Here is an 18,430-nt window from a genome sequence, read left to right as displayed (position 1 = left end):
CAACCTTATCGTTATCTTTGTTTATACATCACATCCAAAAACCACAATGTGTCCCATTTTGTGCAAGCAAAGAGAACAGAAACAAGCCTAGTTTACTAAGAGGATGACAGGGAATGCAAGCGGTTGGACAGATTGAATTTCGGATTAAAATTGGCATCAGATAATGTTTAAAATCTACTGCAGAACAGTTAACATTCATGAAATCACTCGGCATGAAGTCTCACTGGACTGTAGCAATCACCACAGACTTTGTCTCATTTGCTGAACACTCATCTTTGATCACAATGATGTAGATTTGGGTGTGAGAAGAATCGCCGATGACTTGTATAGAAACATTGCAACACAATACAAAAGTCCAGTTTGTGTTGTCAAATAACACTACAGTATAGCCTGGCAATAGTTATAGACTTACAAGAGCAGAACTTGCTGATTATATGAACATCATCTTTGTGATGCCTCTGACAGTCGATGAACCCATTCACACGTTCCCATCTATCATCACCTCTGTGATGCTTCCAAAACGAGTCCTCTGTGTGGGCTTAAATTGGCCAAGGACAGCAGAGATGAAAGATAGCCCATAATGAGGTTTCTCCCTTAGGAATCAATGTGTAGCTTTGTCCCAGGGGCCACTGAAGGTTGTCAGGAAAATCAGTCTACTGCAGGGTCCTGGCCTGAACAGCCAGCTTAGCCGTCACCTTGCCATCTTGTAAGTTAAAAGAAGGGAGCGTCATACAATGCCAAAGGACATTTTCGGACACACTTTTGTTTTGGACGAATTAATGGAGTACAAGCGAAGGTTTCCACAATGCACTCTCCATGCTGTGTCTTCAGCTGGTGTTGCGTGTTACCTCCCTGATCATTGCGCTGCATAATCAAACTGCCCTTTGGGAATCAGATGACTTTGTGTCTGAGGGAGATAATGCAGAATATGATGATCAGGTAAACCAGGCTTGACCTTGTGTGTCGGTGTAATCATCCCTGGATTGATATGAATCTGTAACATCAAAGATAAGTCCTCACTGCTTTTGGCTGCTGAGAGTGAAGAGTGCAAATCCATAATCTTTCACATGTTGTACAGCATTTACTTTGTGACTGACCCTTAGACTGCAATTCAAGAGGTGCTCTGCGAAGCTAATTATTACGAAGCTTAATTAAGTAGGAGTGGAAGAAGTTGTGGAGAACTTTGCCAGGAGTGCAAATGGAGGGTGAATGCAGATGGGGAGGTTTATAACTGACCATTAACTTGAAGGTAGGGGACAGGGGGGAATCTATGAGCACGTTCTCACTCCCAACTCGTCAAACACCAACGCTTGGTCGGTGACCCTGAGCTTCAAGCTACGACACTCCAGCTACCCCTCTAGCATAAGTTTTAGACGTGGCAGGGAAAGCGTGTCGGTTTCCACTCCTCACATGCAGTGTCTTTTCAAAATAAACTTCTGTCTTCATAGGCAACAAAAACACTTAATTAGGTTTCAGGAATGACTAATGGCTCCCGTCACTACTGAGTGAGTGGCAAACGGGTCACATGACTAGCCACTCGCATGAGTCACGACACTAATGAGTCACATGACTAATGACTGATGTGACAAAATGTAAACATTTACTTTTAGTCTGGCACGGGACACGGACCTTAGGCTCCTGGATGAAAGATGTGTGGGGTTTTTTTACATACAGTGAACATATTGATTTTAATCGTTTTCTCTCATTTACTTCCTCCTTTCTATGCAGTCCGTCTGCTTTGAGGCCAGGCAGCTGTGTGGGGCACCGGGTGTGGATCCTGCTGGCCATGACCCACCTCACCCTGGACTTCTCTGTTTGCAGCCCCCTCAGTCAGGGTATAGGGGTCAAACATACGCCTAAATTGGTGCCTCGCTCTCGACCTCGCTGGCAGCCACTTTGGGACACGCCAAACAAGCTCCACTGGAGAACAGTGAGTCCGTTGGCCCGTCGACTCCTCCACCCTATCAGTCCACCCCAAGACAACAGGGCAGGGATTGGGACAAAAGTCAAGGGTCAAAAGCATCGGAAGCCAGCACATAAAGGACAAGTGGCATGTAAGGAGTGCCGGTTGAGATACTCTCAAGTGGAGACAAGTGATCCTTTGGCTGTAATAGGAGAAGCTCCAGCATCTTTATCCAGCGGGAGCAGAGGAGACGCAGTGAGGCTGTTACTTAGAGCCAGGAGGCAGCTCAAATGGGACAACTACGACAAGTCTCAGGAGGGCCGGACTACCACAGTGGCCGGATTTATCGACTGGGGACCCACAGGGACAGATAACATAGATGACGACGGCAAACCGGAGCCCAACACAACGCTGTCCACCAAGGTCTCAACTACCACAGTGGCCACATCCACTAGTACTACAACCACACTCTCCCAAAGGTCATTCCCTGTGGTGACCACACCACAGCCCAAGAGGCTTACCACCACCAAGGCCACTGTCAGCTTGGGGGAGACTTTAAAACCACCAAAGCCATATGGGGACACACCAGGTAAGAGACCTTTAAAAGCATAACATTTAATCATCTACCTTAAATGTCATGGTTGCATGAGTCATGAGTTTATCTTCGGTATGTATGCCTATGTACACAGAGTATGAGTATATCAGAAATACAGAGAGCATCATGGGAATGAGTGCCATTGTGAAAGTCTGACAGACTATTAAAGTAATCCAAACATTCTGAAAAGTTGGTTTGTAAGAGGAAACTTGCAAAAGCTAATATTAGTATGAAGGGCGCACTGGTCACCAATGGCACCATTCTCCCCCATGAAGAGGGTTTGATTGTCTGTAGTGAAGCCTGGTTGTGTGTTCCAACAAACAAACACAGTCGACGTGCATTCACATGTGGGAAGCCGGTGCAGGACCATATTCCTAACCTTCCACTTTAAACTTCTAATAGAGGGTTAGGAGTGCATCATGTGGGTGGAATCTCGGGGGGGGAGAAGGTGAAAAATCACTTGCAGCCTTCCAGTATCATTATGTGTTGTGCAAGTGGAACTTGTTTCCCAGGAAAAAATGTTTCAGTTCGGTTAAGAGTTAAATACATGACTAGTGGTTAGTCATATAATATTACAGCTTAGGAAAATAGCCTGATTCACAGGCTATGTCCTTGACCGTCCTGTGGCCCTCATGCCTGGATTACTGTACATGGGCATATGTGATATTTATGGACAGTCCCTCTGTGCTGTGAACACACAAACCTCCCAGCCAGATATATTGGATTTACCATTTCATTAAGTCCATGTGGAACATGGCTTTTTAAATGGACCATACAGGTAGCAATAAAACATGAGTCATGTTTAACAACTTGTGAAGCAAGCACTATGTTAATTGAACCTTTCCCATTTGGTGCATCAATAGAAATGTCATAAAATTAGGCAGCTAGCAGTAAGGGTAATCAAAGATCCTTGGCCACCTCCTACTCAATTACAATGAAAAATGTCTTAAAACATAGGAATGTGAAAATGCACAGTTCAGTAGAGGGCTGCTAATGGAAAATAACCTGAACTCGGGTTGGCTGACATGTTAACAACCAGCGAGTGCATATATATATACATGATTTGAGAGGCGGGTTTGCTACATTCCACAAATAAACACACAATTTATTTTGCTTATTAAACAGACAAACACACATCATACAACACTGCTTTCCCATGCTGTCTGTCTGCCCGCTGAGCAGCCACACTCCTGAAGCAGACCATTAAATGAACAAAATAAAATGACAAAAATTCCCCCAAATATTGCCCCAAAAACAAGCAGTATAGGTATACAATCGCCCAACCCTAATTTCAACTTGAAACTCTGACAATTTCCTTAGGAACGGTTTTATACCAACATTCCAATATTCAAGATAATGAAAAAAAAGGACCAGGTGGTGAACTGGGACCACAAGCAAACCTTGATCCCATAGCTAATATTACTATAGCCTCGCAATGCTGTGCAAGTTAAACAGAAAAGAAAAAAGAAACTCTCAGCTCTTAAGAGGGCAACACAACTTACCATGAAAGTTAGTTCATGTTAGTTGCATATATAACTATCTGCTATGGTGAACGAGGTGTGTATAGTTCATGTGAAAGGAAGTGGCAGCATGTAATTGTCTTGTCAGCAATGTGATGATCTCTTAATTTTATCTTGATTTGGGAGGCGAGTGAGAGACCACCAAGTGATTCAAGATGATGTCTTGATATGATATCCTGGAGGAAATCAGTCAGCACTGTTAACGGAGCGCTGATGAAGGGGAAAAAGGTCTGATTTTTTAGACTGGTGCACATTATTGTATCAATAAGCAGAGTGTGTCTCATCAGAGCAGATGAATAGAATCCCCTTTCAAAGCAAAGCCCAGGTGCTTAAATGCTGCAGAAAACGTTCCTTTTGCTTTCACAACACATTAACCCATGTCTCCCTCATATTGGCCCCAAGACAAGACCTAATAATTACCACACCGACAGCACAGCACTGGATTGCTGATGGAATGAAACTATTACCGAAGAAGAGGTGCTTCACATTGTCGCTGTCTCTTACTCGTATCTTTCCTGCTTTGTCTTTGAAGATGTTTATGGATACATGACATGCAATATAAGTCTCAATAATGCAGACTTGCATAGGAAAAACTCATGATCTTAATCAAGTGATCATATTAGCTTGCATTACAATGTATTGTTTGAATTATTATGAAGTTCAAGATATCATAACAGCATGTTAGTTGCATCTTAAAACTAAACTGAGTTTAGACAGTCGTCCAAAGTATTCAGTAAATTTAGCATTAAAATACTTCCTCTGCCTTACAACATAGACTGTATGACAGTGCTGAAAGAGGTTTTGGTTCTTGCTCAAACATATTCAAACCACGGCGTGTGAACTTCCATTTAAAGGAGCCAAATTTTCAATTCAGAGTAAATATATTGCCTCCACATGGCTCTCAACATGGCGACGGCTTGCAGACAATTGTGCTAACAGCGCCGCAAACAACAGCAACAGTACTGACAGAGCTAACAATGTTAGCTGAGGGTGAACTGGAGGTTGAGTGTTAGGCTTTATGCTCTGTCAACGAAGCGAGAAGAAGATCAGATAACAACACACACAGAGAGACAGCGTCTTCATTCTGTGCTCAGGTAGACCTTACTCCAGACCTTACTCCATTATATGTTGACATGGCTAATTGTATGCATTATGTATGTTGGGGACTTTGAGTCTACATTAAACTGATGTCTGTATTATGTCCAAAACTTTAACCAACAAGTTTCTTTTTTACTCTATATTTCATTAGATTGGTAAAACCTATTAAATGTTAAAGAAGAAGAAGAAGAAGAAATAATAATGGTCTACCGCTTATCCTGTATTCAGGGTCGCGGGGGGGCTGGAGCCGATCCCAGCTGTCATTGAGCGAAGGCAGGGTACACCCTGGACAGGACGTCAGTCTATCACAGGACATGTAGAGACAGACAACCATTCACACCTACGGGCAATTTAGAGTCATCAATGAACCTATCCCCATCCTGCAGTCCAAAGACTTGCAGTATGGGAGCTTACCCTTTATTATGAGCAGCTACATTAACCGCATTTGACCTATTTCTGTTTCCTCATACGCTTAAGTTACAATAAACGTTTTTGGAAAGAGTAATATACATAATTAATTTCACATAAATGCTTCAACTGCTGCAGCTCATAAATTGCATATATATCATTGCTATTCATGCTCTCCGGAATATGAGATTACAGAATGCGTATTCACCCCTACAATAAACGGTCTGCATGAACTCATTCACGATGACTCATGAATACTGTAGGCAACCAGCACAAATTCAAGCCTTTTGTGTACTTTGTCTCAGCCACATAAGGCATATGATGTGTGTATCATGACTGTAATCATCTCACGCTGTGTGTGTGTGTGTGTGTGTGTGTGTGTGTGTGTGTGTGTGTGTGTGTGTGTGTGTGTGTGTGTGTGTGTCAAACATGGATGCAAGTGGTTGTTTGTGGAAGGAGGTAGAGAACAAGGGAGGAAATTATTCCAAAATGCCTTTCTCACAAAGAAGTGATGCACATAGTGAAGAGCAGTCTGAATATTCAAGTTTCTAGCTCGACTCTGGTCCAACGTAATCATTAATACATCAAGTAATAATTATGCATATTTGACAGCTTGTTTCATCATGAAGCCAGAAAAGATGCACAGCAAATGTCAGAGCCCACTGGAGAAGTTGCCAAATCTCCCTGCCTCCTAAAATGAAATGTCTCCTCACATTAAGTCAGATGTTCCATTGTAAACACACACACACACACACACACACACACACACACACACACACACACACACACACACAATTACCTGTTGCCATTGTGCAGAGGAATATCACCACTGCCAGATACCCACTCATGTTGCTATCACCATGTGTGTGACGCCAGCCCCAGCCAGTAGAACAAATAGTGTACCAGCGTTGTAGCTTTGTTGGTGCAGGCATTTTCATTAATATTCCTGTGATTAAACACGTTTATGCCCAAAGATTTGGACATGTAATTGCTTTTCCAGTGCAGATAAAATAGACTTCCTTTGTCTGGTGAAACGATGACTGATAACAGGAAGGAAAATCTGCCAGGTGACTTGACTGGCAAGTATTTTGTTTGTATCAGAGTGAATAGTCAGCCATTGTGTTTTGTTTTTGGAAATAAGGCACCATTACATTCAATTTGAAAAACCTCCCATGATCAGACACATAATAATGTAACGCAATAGCAACAACATTTTATAGAAAACATGATTTACCTATAATGCCTGAAGCTGCAGGTGAGATCCAACATCTACTACAACTAGTTTGTGGAGCGGTCAGCCAGTGAGCAGAAATGATCCATGGACTTAACTTCCGCATGGACAAGCTCTGTGATTGTTTCATTCGTTTTAATGTGTGACATTTTACCAACCGGTTTGGTTTGGTTTGAAACCAACGCTGTAATGACACAGAGAACACACTGCTTGTCTGTTTTGCACGTATTGACTACAGGCTACGTGTCTTTACTCCCACACACCGTTGGCATCGATAGTGCAGGACACCCGAAGGGACAACTCTTTCTGTTATTGTGGAGAATCCAACATCTTTCCCAGGACAAAGATGGTAATGTTGCTTATAAGCAAGCTGCCACAGTTTGATTTCCTTTTGCACTATTTCTATGCACAGTTTAACAATTATCAATGTCAGCAGTCTGCAAATACTGTAGACCTCACCTGTCAGCAGGTAATGCATACTGTGGGCTGTAATTCTGCCATCAAGCTCTGTCCCTTGTTAAAATAACACAGCAAGCCTCTTCCCTTAGTATAGTAAGTAGTTTATTCCAGCCTGGGTGGTTAATAACTTGTATGTCAGTGTGTCATTTCCTGGGTTGAGACAATGCAACGACGGGGGCCATTCTCAGCATCAGAGTGCATCTTGTGCATATCTTGGTCAGCCGTGAGTTTGTCTAGATGCCTCCTGTTCATCCTCACAGTGCTCTCTGGCCATCAGACAGGAGGTGGGAGGAGGAGGAGGAGGTGGTGGTGGTGGGGGAGTTTTAGCCGTGGTGCCTCCAGATGCTCACTGATTGTTCCCGGTGATTGTGCTGCTAGTAACTGCGACCCCCCTCTACTCTACGCAGATGGAGCTGTCAGCTCCATTATGGGTATAAGATGATTAAAACTGCAGTCAGTAAAGCCACTACTGATAACTTAGGTCTTGTTAGAGGGTCCGAGAGTCGCAAGGTTAAATGTTAGAGGCTTGCGTGGAGTGAGCAAAACGTACCACGTAAATATTTGAACATTTTTATGGAGTGTCCATGGTCTTTTAGATTTGCCTCTTAACTATCTTACTTATATTTATAATTTTATGTCTCTATGTCTTTATATGTATTTTTCTACTATGGACCATCATTGTGTCTGGAATAAAGATTGATTGATTGATTGATATTTCTAAGAAAATGTAGAAAGGCCAAACATTTACCCATTTAAAACCTTAAAGTTTTTTTGAGCATTTCATTATGACACATTTGAAACAAATGCAAGCGCATGTATTAAAAAAAGTACTTTATTGTCTCTCTTTTGAAATTACAAATGCACCAAGACACATCACAAAATGCAGAAACACAATAAAAAATGTACACAGAAGTGAACAAGCGGCAATCACACAGTCTCTCTCTTTACCAGTCTCTCACACCTCCCTCTCTCCCCATCTCTCCCACACACGTCATTGTCAATTTTACATTTCATATTTTCACTGGGGTAGTTCTGTGATTTTGACTGTCAAAAGCCAGATTTTTTTTGAAAAGTTACAAAAGGTCTTGGTAAATCTGCCAGCCCAAATCTGTGTTTTTTTTTGGCATACTAAGATGTATCCAGATTGATTTTAGAAAGTGTGGACAGCAAAAACACATGAAACCAAACCACATTTGACGATGGTTTTAAGTTGGACTCCAATACGTTTGTCAGTGGACGGACATCGACATAAACTGTCTGCTGGCACTTCCACTCTGCTTTTACTGCTGGCTGTTTCCCCCCAACATCGCAATGAATATCAGTCTCCTCCACCGCTGAGTTTGTTTGTTTCGAGGGCAAATATTTCCACGTTGGAAAGCTGCATCACCAGCATCGCTGAGTAACTGATGCCTATATCATTATCAGAGCAACCAACCTATCAATGCAGAGCAGTCAATGGAACTCTCAACAGAGATGACATGGCTACTTCCATACACTATATTTATGGTTCACATATTTTGTCATATTCGGCTTTATGCATACTGGATGTAATTGAATAGCCCCACTGAAGAGCCTCACAGTTCTGTCGAGGACACTAGGTGATAAAAGTTTAAGATGATATCCAGCGTGAGAGCCAGCAGGTATGTTAAATGATATTCACATCATGTTATCGAGGGGGGTGGAGGGTTAAATGAATGGAGAAAATATGCTAGTCGAGCACATGTAAAAAGTATGTTAAGTGTCTCTGGAATCTATTTTTATAGAGGCAAGCTCAGTGAACAATGTAATGCAGCATTTTGACCTGTGATAGACCTGTAGAGGCGTATAGCACAGCCTCCTCAGCTGTGAGAGACACACAGGGAGACGGAGAGAGAGAGCACTTTTCCCAACGGTTACCATGGCAATCCAATAAATTTGCCATTACGCTCTGTATTGACTCTCAATAAAGTGGGTAAAAATGAATCTCCTTTTTCTCGAGTGTTAAATCTGGACTTAAATGCTGATGCCTGGTGACAGGCATGCAGAGTCAAACCCCCTTTCCCTGATTTACAGAAACCCGAGCCAAGAGGAGATGAAGGGGCCAGACCGAGCAGATGCTGTTTCACGTTCTCTTCCTCCGCTGCTCAGCTCTATCTTCATGGCCTTGACACGTCTGCCTGAAGGAGGGGGGGCATATTTAATATGACCTGTTTGGGTTTTTTTTGTAGATTTTAATTGTTTTTGAAAAGGGACATGGTGTTGCTTGACAGGAAAGACAGAGAGGATTATAGAGTGTGCCGAAAAATTGGACTCAAAGCCAAAACAGTGCAGGTGCATGCTATGTTCCCCCACTCCATTCACTCCATTCACCAGCGAAACAATTCAGCTTAGCTTTGTTTGACGAAAAAAATAACTCCCGTCTTCGACGTGACAGTACCCGGATGACTGATTGAAGCTGCTTTAGAAGCAATGCCATTTTAACACCCACCTGAAAATTGCAGTCATTTCCATGTGTCTGTTGTTAAGAGGATGAGTGACTGTGTGTTCTCCACTGTTCCTAACACACAGGACATGTGGATCCTCCTGTAAGGCACACCATCATCGCAGCAAATCCTCCTCTTTTGACCATTCTAGCATTTGCCATCCAGCCTCGCTGACTTATGCTGCGATGCCTTCGGCATTGAGAGAAAACTGTTCAACTTTACTCGTCTCTCTCTCTCCCTCCCTCCCTCTACACACCCTCTTCTCCAATAAGTGTTTTAGATTGCTTGGTGACTCAGTGGAAATCAGCCCCGATTGACACTTTGACACCAACCTTAATTGGCAATTCCTAACTATCAGCATGCTGCCTTTGACTGAAGTCTCTCCCTCTAACCTGCCCAGCACAGCTATCTGGTTGTAGGAGAGTGGACCTGGGAAGAGTCTTTGCAGTGTATTAGCATGTATTGAATATGCCTGCACAAAATGCTCTGGGGTGTGTGGGAGTGAGGCGGCTCAACCTCTGTAAGCCATAACTATCTGTTTAACAAATGCAGGGCCTTTCCCACATTTTTCTGGAGCTTTTAAGCCGGCGCTGCGTGGGTGTAGGCACCATTAGCCCTAAATGGTTCTTTGCATTGGATACCTAATAGGAGTTACTGCAACATACACTCTCTCTCTCTCTCTCTCTCTCTCTCTCTCTCTCTCTCTCTCTCTCTCACACACACACACACACACACACAGCTAGAGATCGACAATAACTCATACACACATGCATACTAATTAGATGGAAATGATCTTTTCCTCATCATTTGTCCAGTTCTGCCTTGTTATGGGATTTTAACTCAGAGGACAAACTGCCTGCAGTTTAGATGTGTTCACATCATTCACCATGTAAATTGCAAAGACAAGTCAGGAATTCAGAAAGGTCAAAAGACAACCATTTAAATGGTTGCATGCTGAGGCTGAATCGTGATGTGTACTAAATATTATGGTTGGCTGTAACAATACGTTTTTCTTTTCTTTATTTTGATATGGATATGATAGGATGTTGTCTGAAAACTTGACACAGCAGGAAAATGACAGTGGTCAATGGTCAAATGCTCTTCATTAATGATTATTTAATGACACAAATCACAAGTTGTGGCTATACTATATGGCCAGTAACTAGCAAGAGTTACTGTATAGAGTCAGATCTTGAAATGGCATCTTGGGATTATCTTATAGATGCTCCTATATTTCCAACACTATCAAATGTTGGAAACTCTGACTCTGAAGCTGTGAAGCAGCTGTAATACACACTTTCTAAAATTATAACAAATTTGTTAGCAAACTTGATAGTTTTTACATATCCAGCAGACTCCAGAGCCAATATTCACTCCTTTTAGCCCTGTTTTGGTGTCCCCTGAGGGGAATACATGGCTCTTTAGCTGTTAGTCACTAACTTTGCCTGCTGTTTGATGTTTGCCGAATAGCATGCAGTGTTTTTTTTGTATCTTAGCTTAGCTTTTTTGCTAAAAGCAGCTGCCTACTGCGTCTGGAAACAAGGTTGAGGAGGGCAGTGGGACTAAACCAGCCTACAATAAGGCTGAGGGTCTGGTTATTGTTCTCTGGATCACCATGAGCCACACCTCTTGCATTACGCACTGATTTTTTACTGATGTGTGTGACTAAAGATTGATGCATATATCTTAAATGTACTCAGCCTGAAAACACAGAGCTAATATGATGACAGTGGGAAAACAAAAAGAAAAAACAGGAGTTTTCATTGGTGATACAAACACCACTAGACATTACCCGCTAGGCACATTTATTGACCTCACACTGAGTAGTTGTGTCTAAGCTGGGGTTGTTTTATTAAAAGTAGGTAGCACGGAGAGATTTCATTGAACCCGCGTGCTTTTCTTTGACGTGTTCATCAAACTGTCACGGCCATGGAGGTAAAACAAATCTAATTTATTTCTTGCTGGGGGCATCGATGGGCACTCAAATCCCGCTGCCACAGAGGTCACATGCTAGCCGTCCTCTCCTCTCTGTATCTCTCCCTGTCCCCTTGTCTCCTCTGTCCATCCCCCCTCTCAGCCCCTCTTTGTTTGGCAGTGATTTGAACAAACAAAATCCTAACCGGGTATCTCCAAAGCAAGGTGACTGCCAAAGGTGATATTTCAACCTGACTGCCAGGGCACAATGAGTCTCAGATGGCCAGGCCAAATCTCCCTCCCTCCAACTGGCACTCCTGGATGAAAATAGACCTGGCCTCTGCACTCAGATTTGTCACTCATATCATTATCTGCTCTATTATCACTGTCCCCTTAAACGTAATGCCCTGAAAATGAGGTTATAATGGACTTAATCTTGATGTTTGTGTTGCCGGGCCTCTCGGATTAATTTGTTTCATTAAATAGCTGTACTATATGTATCTGGATATTTGGCTTCAGATAGCAGCCTGGAGGAAGTCTTAATGAGTGATTTGGACTTAAATACCCTGAAACATGTAACATAGTGTCAGTAAACTGCACACAGCATGCTCATGTTTACCCACTGGGCCCGCCGGATTCCTCTTGTTTAAATCGATGGTTGCATGCACTTTTGTATCGTACTCAGAAGTTTCCTTTGCCTGGGCAGAGGATGTGCAGAGGTGCGCACAGAGCTCAACCTAATGTAGTGCTATAATGTGATTTAATCAGGAGCGGTTTTGCAGGACAAATTTGTCAAGCGCAGCTTTTAATTCTAAATTTCCTGACTGGGAAGTGCTCCCTTTCACTCTGACATCAATGTAAAATGAAACAATTCTCAGTAGAGGCCTCAGCTATTGATCAAGGTCGGGAGCAAGCTCTATTATGCCTGAACTCGGACAGATGTTAATTTATAACCGAACACTTTCAACTTAACAGCCTTGGAATCAGCCGGAGATGGGCAGAGGGGGAGACGGAGGCGGAAAGAGGGGGGATATGAGGGCAATGCAAATGACTTGCCAGATAAGTGAATGTGCCTTTGCCATGGCAAGGGACTGATTGCACCGGGAAGGTAAGGCTTCCCTGGGCCAGCCGGGCATATCATTAATCCAAGGTTGACCTGGCCTGCCTTTTTGCAAGGCCCTGCCCGTAGAAGTATATTATCCAAGAGGAGGCTGTCCGGGTAGCGGGCAGGCAGAGACGAGGCCACGTGCTTTTCCAAAATGACCGAGCAGCACTTCCTTTTGAACCTCTCCGAAGACAAATGAGCTTTGATCAGCGGCGAGGCAGCGGGCTGATGGAGAGGTGAGATGTAGAAGGCCCACGTGGGCATTCTCACCGTGGTTCTGTTTTTTTCCTCCCCTCCTGCAGCATGTCACCTGCTGCAGCGTGTCCTAGCTGCTCTCATGCTCTATCACTCACCCACACACACACACACACACACACACACTAACCAACAGGACAGTAGCATAGGCTCACACTAATCCTCCCTTTAGACATGTACTGCACAGTTTTGTTTTGGATTACTATCCTCTGGCAGACGTGAAGGATCAGCACACACAGGAGTCTTAAGCGTTTAAAGAAGAACAATGCTTTTGTACTTTAGACAAACAGAACAAACAGAACACCTTTGGTCTGCATTCATATCTGCATTTTTGTTAAGATGCAAAAGGATGCATAGAATCTTCAGTCTTAATAGCTTAGCTAAGAAAGCTCAAAGTCAAGAGTTTTTTTTCGTTCTCTATTGACTGCTCAGTGTTTCTAAAATACAGAGGATCCATTTACTTGTCGTTTACTCAACTCTCTGCCATCCATTTCAAAGCACTGTAATTGGGTTTTAATTTGTCCATCAATGATTTTCTATAATGGAGCAGACAAGTGCAAGCAGATCTTAAAGAGCCGTGCTCTATGAATATTAAGCTGGTGACCTGCGGAGAAGTCCTGGCTGGAGGTAATTTTTCTCATCTGTGGTTCACATTTTTACTGTCGTGCAGAGCATCGCGTTAGCACAGAATTAATAATTCCTCAAAGCTGCACTATTCAATATTATTTCTATTTACAATGGATCAAATGACTTTGTGCGATGTGAAAATAGTAACAGAGAATCAACATCCCATCAGTTCCCCTCAGCTGAGCATTTTTTCGTCTTGTTTAGCTTTTGGTTTTGTTGAGCCAAAAAGAGAGAAAATATTGAGTTCAGTTCAACATTCATATTTTATAATTATAGTATATTCACACAAATTCTGGTCACATTAAGTTTTAATTCATATGAAAATGTATGTCTTAATGACTAGGAAAAAAGCCTAGTTTTGGCAAAGAAATAAGTAACTTTATTTTGTTATTACAACAGTTTTACATTCAATGTGTAAGAAACACTAACAGTGTCTTGAATATGTTTCTTTAAAGCTCTCAATAGTACGAGTACATCATTTATTGCTCCGTCAAACAAAGCAGCTTTAATGCCTGTGTGTGGCTTCTTCACTGCATTAACACGCCTTCCTTTTCAAAGCTCTCAGAATGCCTATCAGGACCTCCTTTTGATCAAATATTTTATTTGATACAGCATATCAAACAATTTGCTTTCGCTTAATGTTTAAATGAAAAGCCTTAGGGCAAAATCCTGCTGAGGTACTTTTAGGTGAGAAAAGGTTATAAAAGAGCATGCTGGGTCTGCTTTGGAGGAATCATTTTGTTTGCAAAAATACAAATAAAACTGGGAATAATGCCATGATGAGAATAATAAGCATATATGTGCATTGAAAGAAAACTCAGTGATGCATTACAGTTGGCTGTACTGTAATGGAATAATTCATGAGGAGCAAAATGTCATCTTCTTCTTCTGCCATGGATACTTTGTGTAGTTTGTACATAAAACCAAAGGGAAGTGACGTGCAGGACTCAGCAACTGAAACCATTTCCTTCACAAATCTAATTCCCTGCTCTTGTGCTTATTTTCTTTTTGCAGGTTTGGCAGTTCACCAGATAATCACAATCACTGTGTCTCTCATTATGGTTATCGCAGCCTTGATCACAACACTCGTCCTTAAGAACTGGTAGGAAAGATTCCTTTACTTTTTATTGAAAAAAACGCAGCTGTAAGAAGCTCACACTTTGTCAGAAACCCTCGCAGATGATTGAGAAAGGTCCAAGGTATGATTTTATGTTTGTTTCTTGTCTTTGGTGCGTGTTTTTGTAGCTGTGCGCAGTCGGGAAATGGCCGCCACAATAGCCATCAGCGTAAGATCCACCAGCAGGAAGAAAGCTGCCAAAACCTGACAGACTTCACCCCAGCGCGGGTGCCCAGCAAGGTGGACATATTCACTGCCTACAATGACAGCCTGCAGTGCTCACATGAGTGCGTTCGGACTGCCGTGCCCATCTACACTGATGAGATGATCCAGCAGACGCCTGTCTACAAGACTGCTTACAACGGGAACAGGTATGCCGGCCCACGGCTGTTTACCGCACAAGGCCGATGCACACTAGAACATTTGTTCAGTCAGCCAGCACGGAAATATGCAGCTCCTTTTTGCTTTTCAAATTTGATGTCTCTGTTCGGTTATTATCCTTAATGTTAGAGTTTAAATTGCCGGAATATTAGGAAACCTCTCACTAAATGGACAAATCAATTTGAATTAGATTAAGAACCTGTTCTAAACATGGACAATCCACCTGCCACACCAACAACCAACAGCCTTCCTTCACCCTAAATTTCTAAAGTAAAAGATGCTTTATTGATCAACAAGTTGCAATTTGCTTAATCCGACTCTATCATGGGACCGGATGAGCTGATACTCTATATGGATGTGTGTGTGTGCTTATGTGCTTAGTGAATGAATGACTGATCTTTATTTACACTGCACTGTTTTACAGCAGAGCCATTAGGGGTGTGAATCTTTGGCTTCACAGCGATTCGATTCGATTAACGATACAGTAGTTGGCGATTTGATTCAATGGCGATTTTTTTTTTTTGTAACGATTCGATTCGATTCTGTAAACCATGATTTGATTCAGTAACTTGTAACCAAAATTCTATATTCATGAAATAAACATGCAATAATGCAAGTGAGACTATCTGTATTCTTCTGAAAGGTGAAAAATTACATATTTATTCTATAAAAAAGTAAACCTGCATAATATTTTATGCTGAATACAAAAATGTAATTAAACATTGCTCAGTTATGTTTAACATTATTCAATAGAATTGAATCAATCAATTAAAAAGTGGTGGCAAAAAGAAACCAATGAAATGACATTCATGGTGAATCTACTTTTTCATCATGAAACGCTGGGATCCCCCCCCCCCCCCCCCTTCTCCTTGCATGTGCCGTTACTCTGAACCACAATCAGTCAGAGTTTTGTTTCCCGGCCAAGCCACACATAAATCGGTTGCCTCTAATGCTTCCCCCCCATCGCCTCGTTCCTCGTCCATCTGCCCAACACCTGGCTGAGCTGCCTCAAGCTGCACACAGAAACCTTAACCTAACAGGGTTTTCTCTTGTTGTGTAATGACTCAATTTATAGATGCAATGTAGCCAATGTGATGTGAAGTCTTGACAACGTTTTTATCTCCGACTGAAAACTGAACTTCAATACCCAGAAGTCATGAAATATGATACCAGCAAACTGCACAAAACATGTCCATGTTTACCAAGCCAACTCATAATGGGAGGTAAAAAAAAATAATAATACAAAAGTGGTGAGTCATCGGTGTGTTTGTGTTTCACAGTTTAAATTGCTCCTCTCTGTGGGTGAAGACGTGTCTCACTTTGTGATACATACTGACAGGCAGTTATTTGTTTTACATAGAAATTAGGCAGATTATACATTAAACCTACATTTATGTGAAGTGTGATAATTGGTGGAGTTTTGAGCGTGCTTACTGTCTGAGTGGATAACAGTAACAGTCATCTAAGCTGCAAGGCCAGCAAAGATGGTCACACTTACTCTGTGTATCCAAAGCCCTGGAACAGATTCATTGTGCTTGCAGTGAGGGGAGGCTCATCCGTCTGGTGCAAATAGTCCTAAGAGTGTATTTATTTATTCAGAGGCATGGAAGGATCTTTTTTAGATTTTAGCAAAGGAATGACTGATTCATTTAGGAGTGGCTATCTCAGTATATGATTATCTCCGTTGGGTCTGCCTGTGAGCAATGATACAGTGGTGACAGTGAGGCTCGGCATCCACCAGTATTAACAACCCCACCTTTTTCCCCTGCAGGCCCTCCCCCACTGAAAGACAGCTGATTCCTGTGGCCTTCGTGTCAGAGAAATGGTTCGAGATCTCTTGTTGACGAGCTGAAGGCCTTTGTTCACTTCCTGTGGGCGGAAGGGACTTCCTGAATTCACGCTCTGGTGGGTACCTTGCCACTTTGTCCCCTTGCAAATCATCGTCCGAGCCTCGGCCGCCCTCGATCACCGTGGCGATTCTGCCCCATTTTGGGAATACGAGGGAACTCGGCATATGTTTGTTATTTGTGACATGATTATGCTTCTTTATAACCATTGCCCAGGGACGAAGAAAGGGTTGAGAAAAACAGTTCAGCGCAGTATCAGAGGTCTAGTTGAGATAGGAAACAAATTGTGCATGTATCAGTATTAATAAGCTATATGCTGGTAATTAACCATTTCACTCCTCGTATCTGAGACGCTCTCATTCATATTTATGTCTTACACCAAATAGCATATTGTTTTGAACATTGAACAAGCGTAAAGGAGCACTTTCACTTCGCCTCATTAGATATATTTTTTTAATTCATGGCTAATATATGCCAGACTGGCCTGCATTTGAAATTCAAAGCATGAACGTTAAACACATGCTCTGGCCCCACAGTGTTGCTGGGAGCCCGGGGGGAGGTGTAACGTCTGCTATTGACCCAGATTTTAAAAGGAATAGATGGCCTGCAGGTAGCGTAGTGAGAGGACAACGCCTCGCCGTTGTCTGGACACACATTAGTCTCAGTCAGCTCGGCTCTACACAGCATGTCCCCGGTGCTGCAGCCTTCAAAGACACAACATCCCGTATTATTATTATTATTATACTAAAACCCTCATGTATTTCTCAGGCTTACGTGTATGTTACAGCACGTATTTCATATCGAGCTTTGTCTTTTAATGGGTTTTTCAGGCCAGAGCTGGATAACACTTCCCCATAACATATAATTAGAAGCCCAGTTTTGAAAATCCTCTCTGTGCTGTGTGCTGCTTTATGAGGGATAATTATGATTTTCTTCTCCACAGGCTCCGGTTGGAAACACACAAAACAGCTTCTTTTTGTAAAATAGTGTGATCACTCTTTGGACACTGGTGAAGATATTTATTTTTCTAGAGATGACAAGAAGAGCAGCCACAACGCTGCTACTCCATATTTCCAGGAACGTACAGTCATTTAGATATAGATTATATATAGGTATATTTACGGGATGTGCGGGACAAGACTGTGGTGTCACAGATGTCTCGAGGAAAAAAAACCTTTGACATTTAAAAAAAGGAACCCAAGGAGCTGCTGTGGGTGGAGGATGAACTGTATTTCTGAACAATGTGCCAATAATGCCACTATGTGCCACAACCTGGATGGAAGGAAGTTTAAACAACAACGGATGGACTTAAACAAAGAGCGTTATATTTACCCTGTATTGACTCCAACTACATTGTTTTTTTGTTGTTGTTTTTTTTAAAACAAATGTGAAAGATAAAACATGCTACAGATGTATTTGAATATGTTTTGAAATAGTTTTAAGAAATGTGTCGCAAAAAGATATTTATATGAAGCACTATTGTATTCGTTTGGGAAGAGAGAAGATGT

The 18,430-nt window shown here is 42.2% G+C and overlaps 1 protein-coding gene across 1 annotated transcript in view; it reads left to right on the top strand.

Moving 5' to 3' along the window:
• The window catches only part of ajap1 (adherens junctions associated protein 1), a 44,027-nt gene extending 26,111 nt beyond the window's left edge, over positions 1-17,916 (top strand). The window contains exons 2-6 of the mRNA XM_084016554.1: positions 1,729-2,492; positions 14,592-14,679; positions 14,823-15,065; positions 16,847-16,980; positions 17,866-17,916. Coding sequence (XP_083872680.1) covers positions 1,729-2,492; positions 14,592-14,679; positions 14,823-15,065; positions 16,847-16,919 — 1,168 coding nt within the window. The 3' untranslated portion in view covers positions 16,920-16,980; positions 17,866-17,916. The remainder of the gene's footprint in view (positions 1-1,728; positions 2,493-14,591; positions 14,680-14,822; positions 15,066-16,846; positions 16,981-17,865) is intronic.
• The last annotated feature ends 514 nt before the right edge of the window (positions 17,917-18,430 follow it).

This window comes from Eutrigla gurnardus (genome assembly GCF_963514095.1).
Source record: "Eutrigla gurnardus genome assembly, chromosome: 8".
Taxonomy (NCBI): domain Eukaryota; kingdom Metazoa; phylum Chordata; class Actinopteri; order Perciformes; family Triglidae; genus Eutrigla; species Eutrigla gurnardus.
The sequence above is the reverse complement of the archived record's forward strand: the minus strand, read 5'-3'. Positions and strand labels throughout refer to the sequence as shown.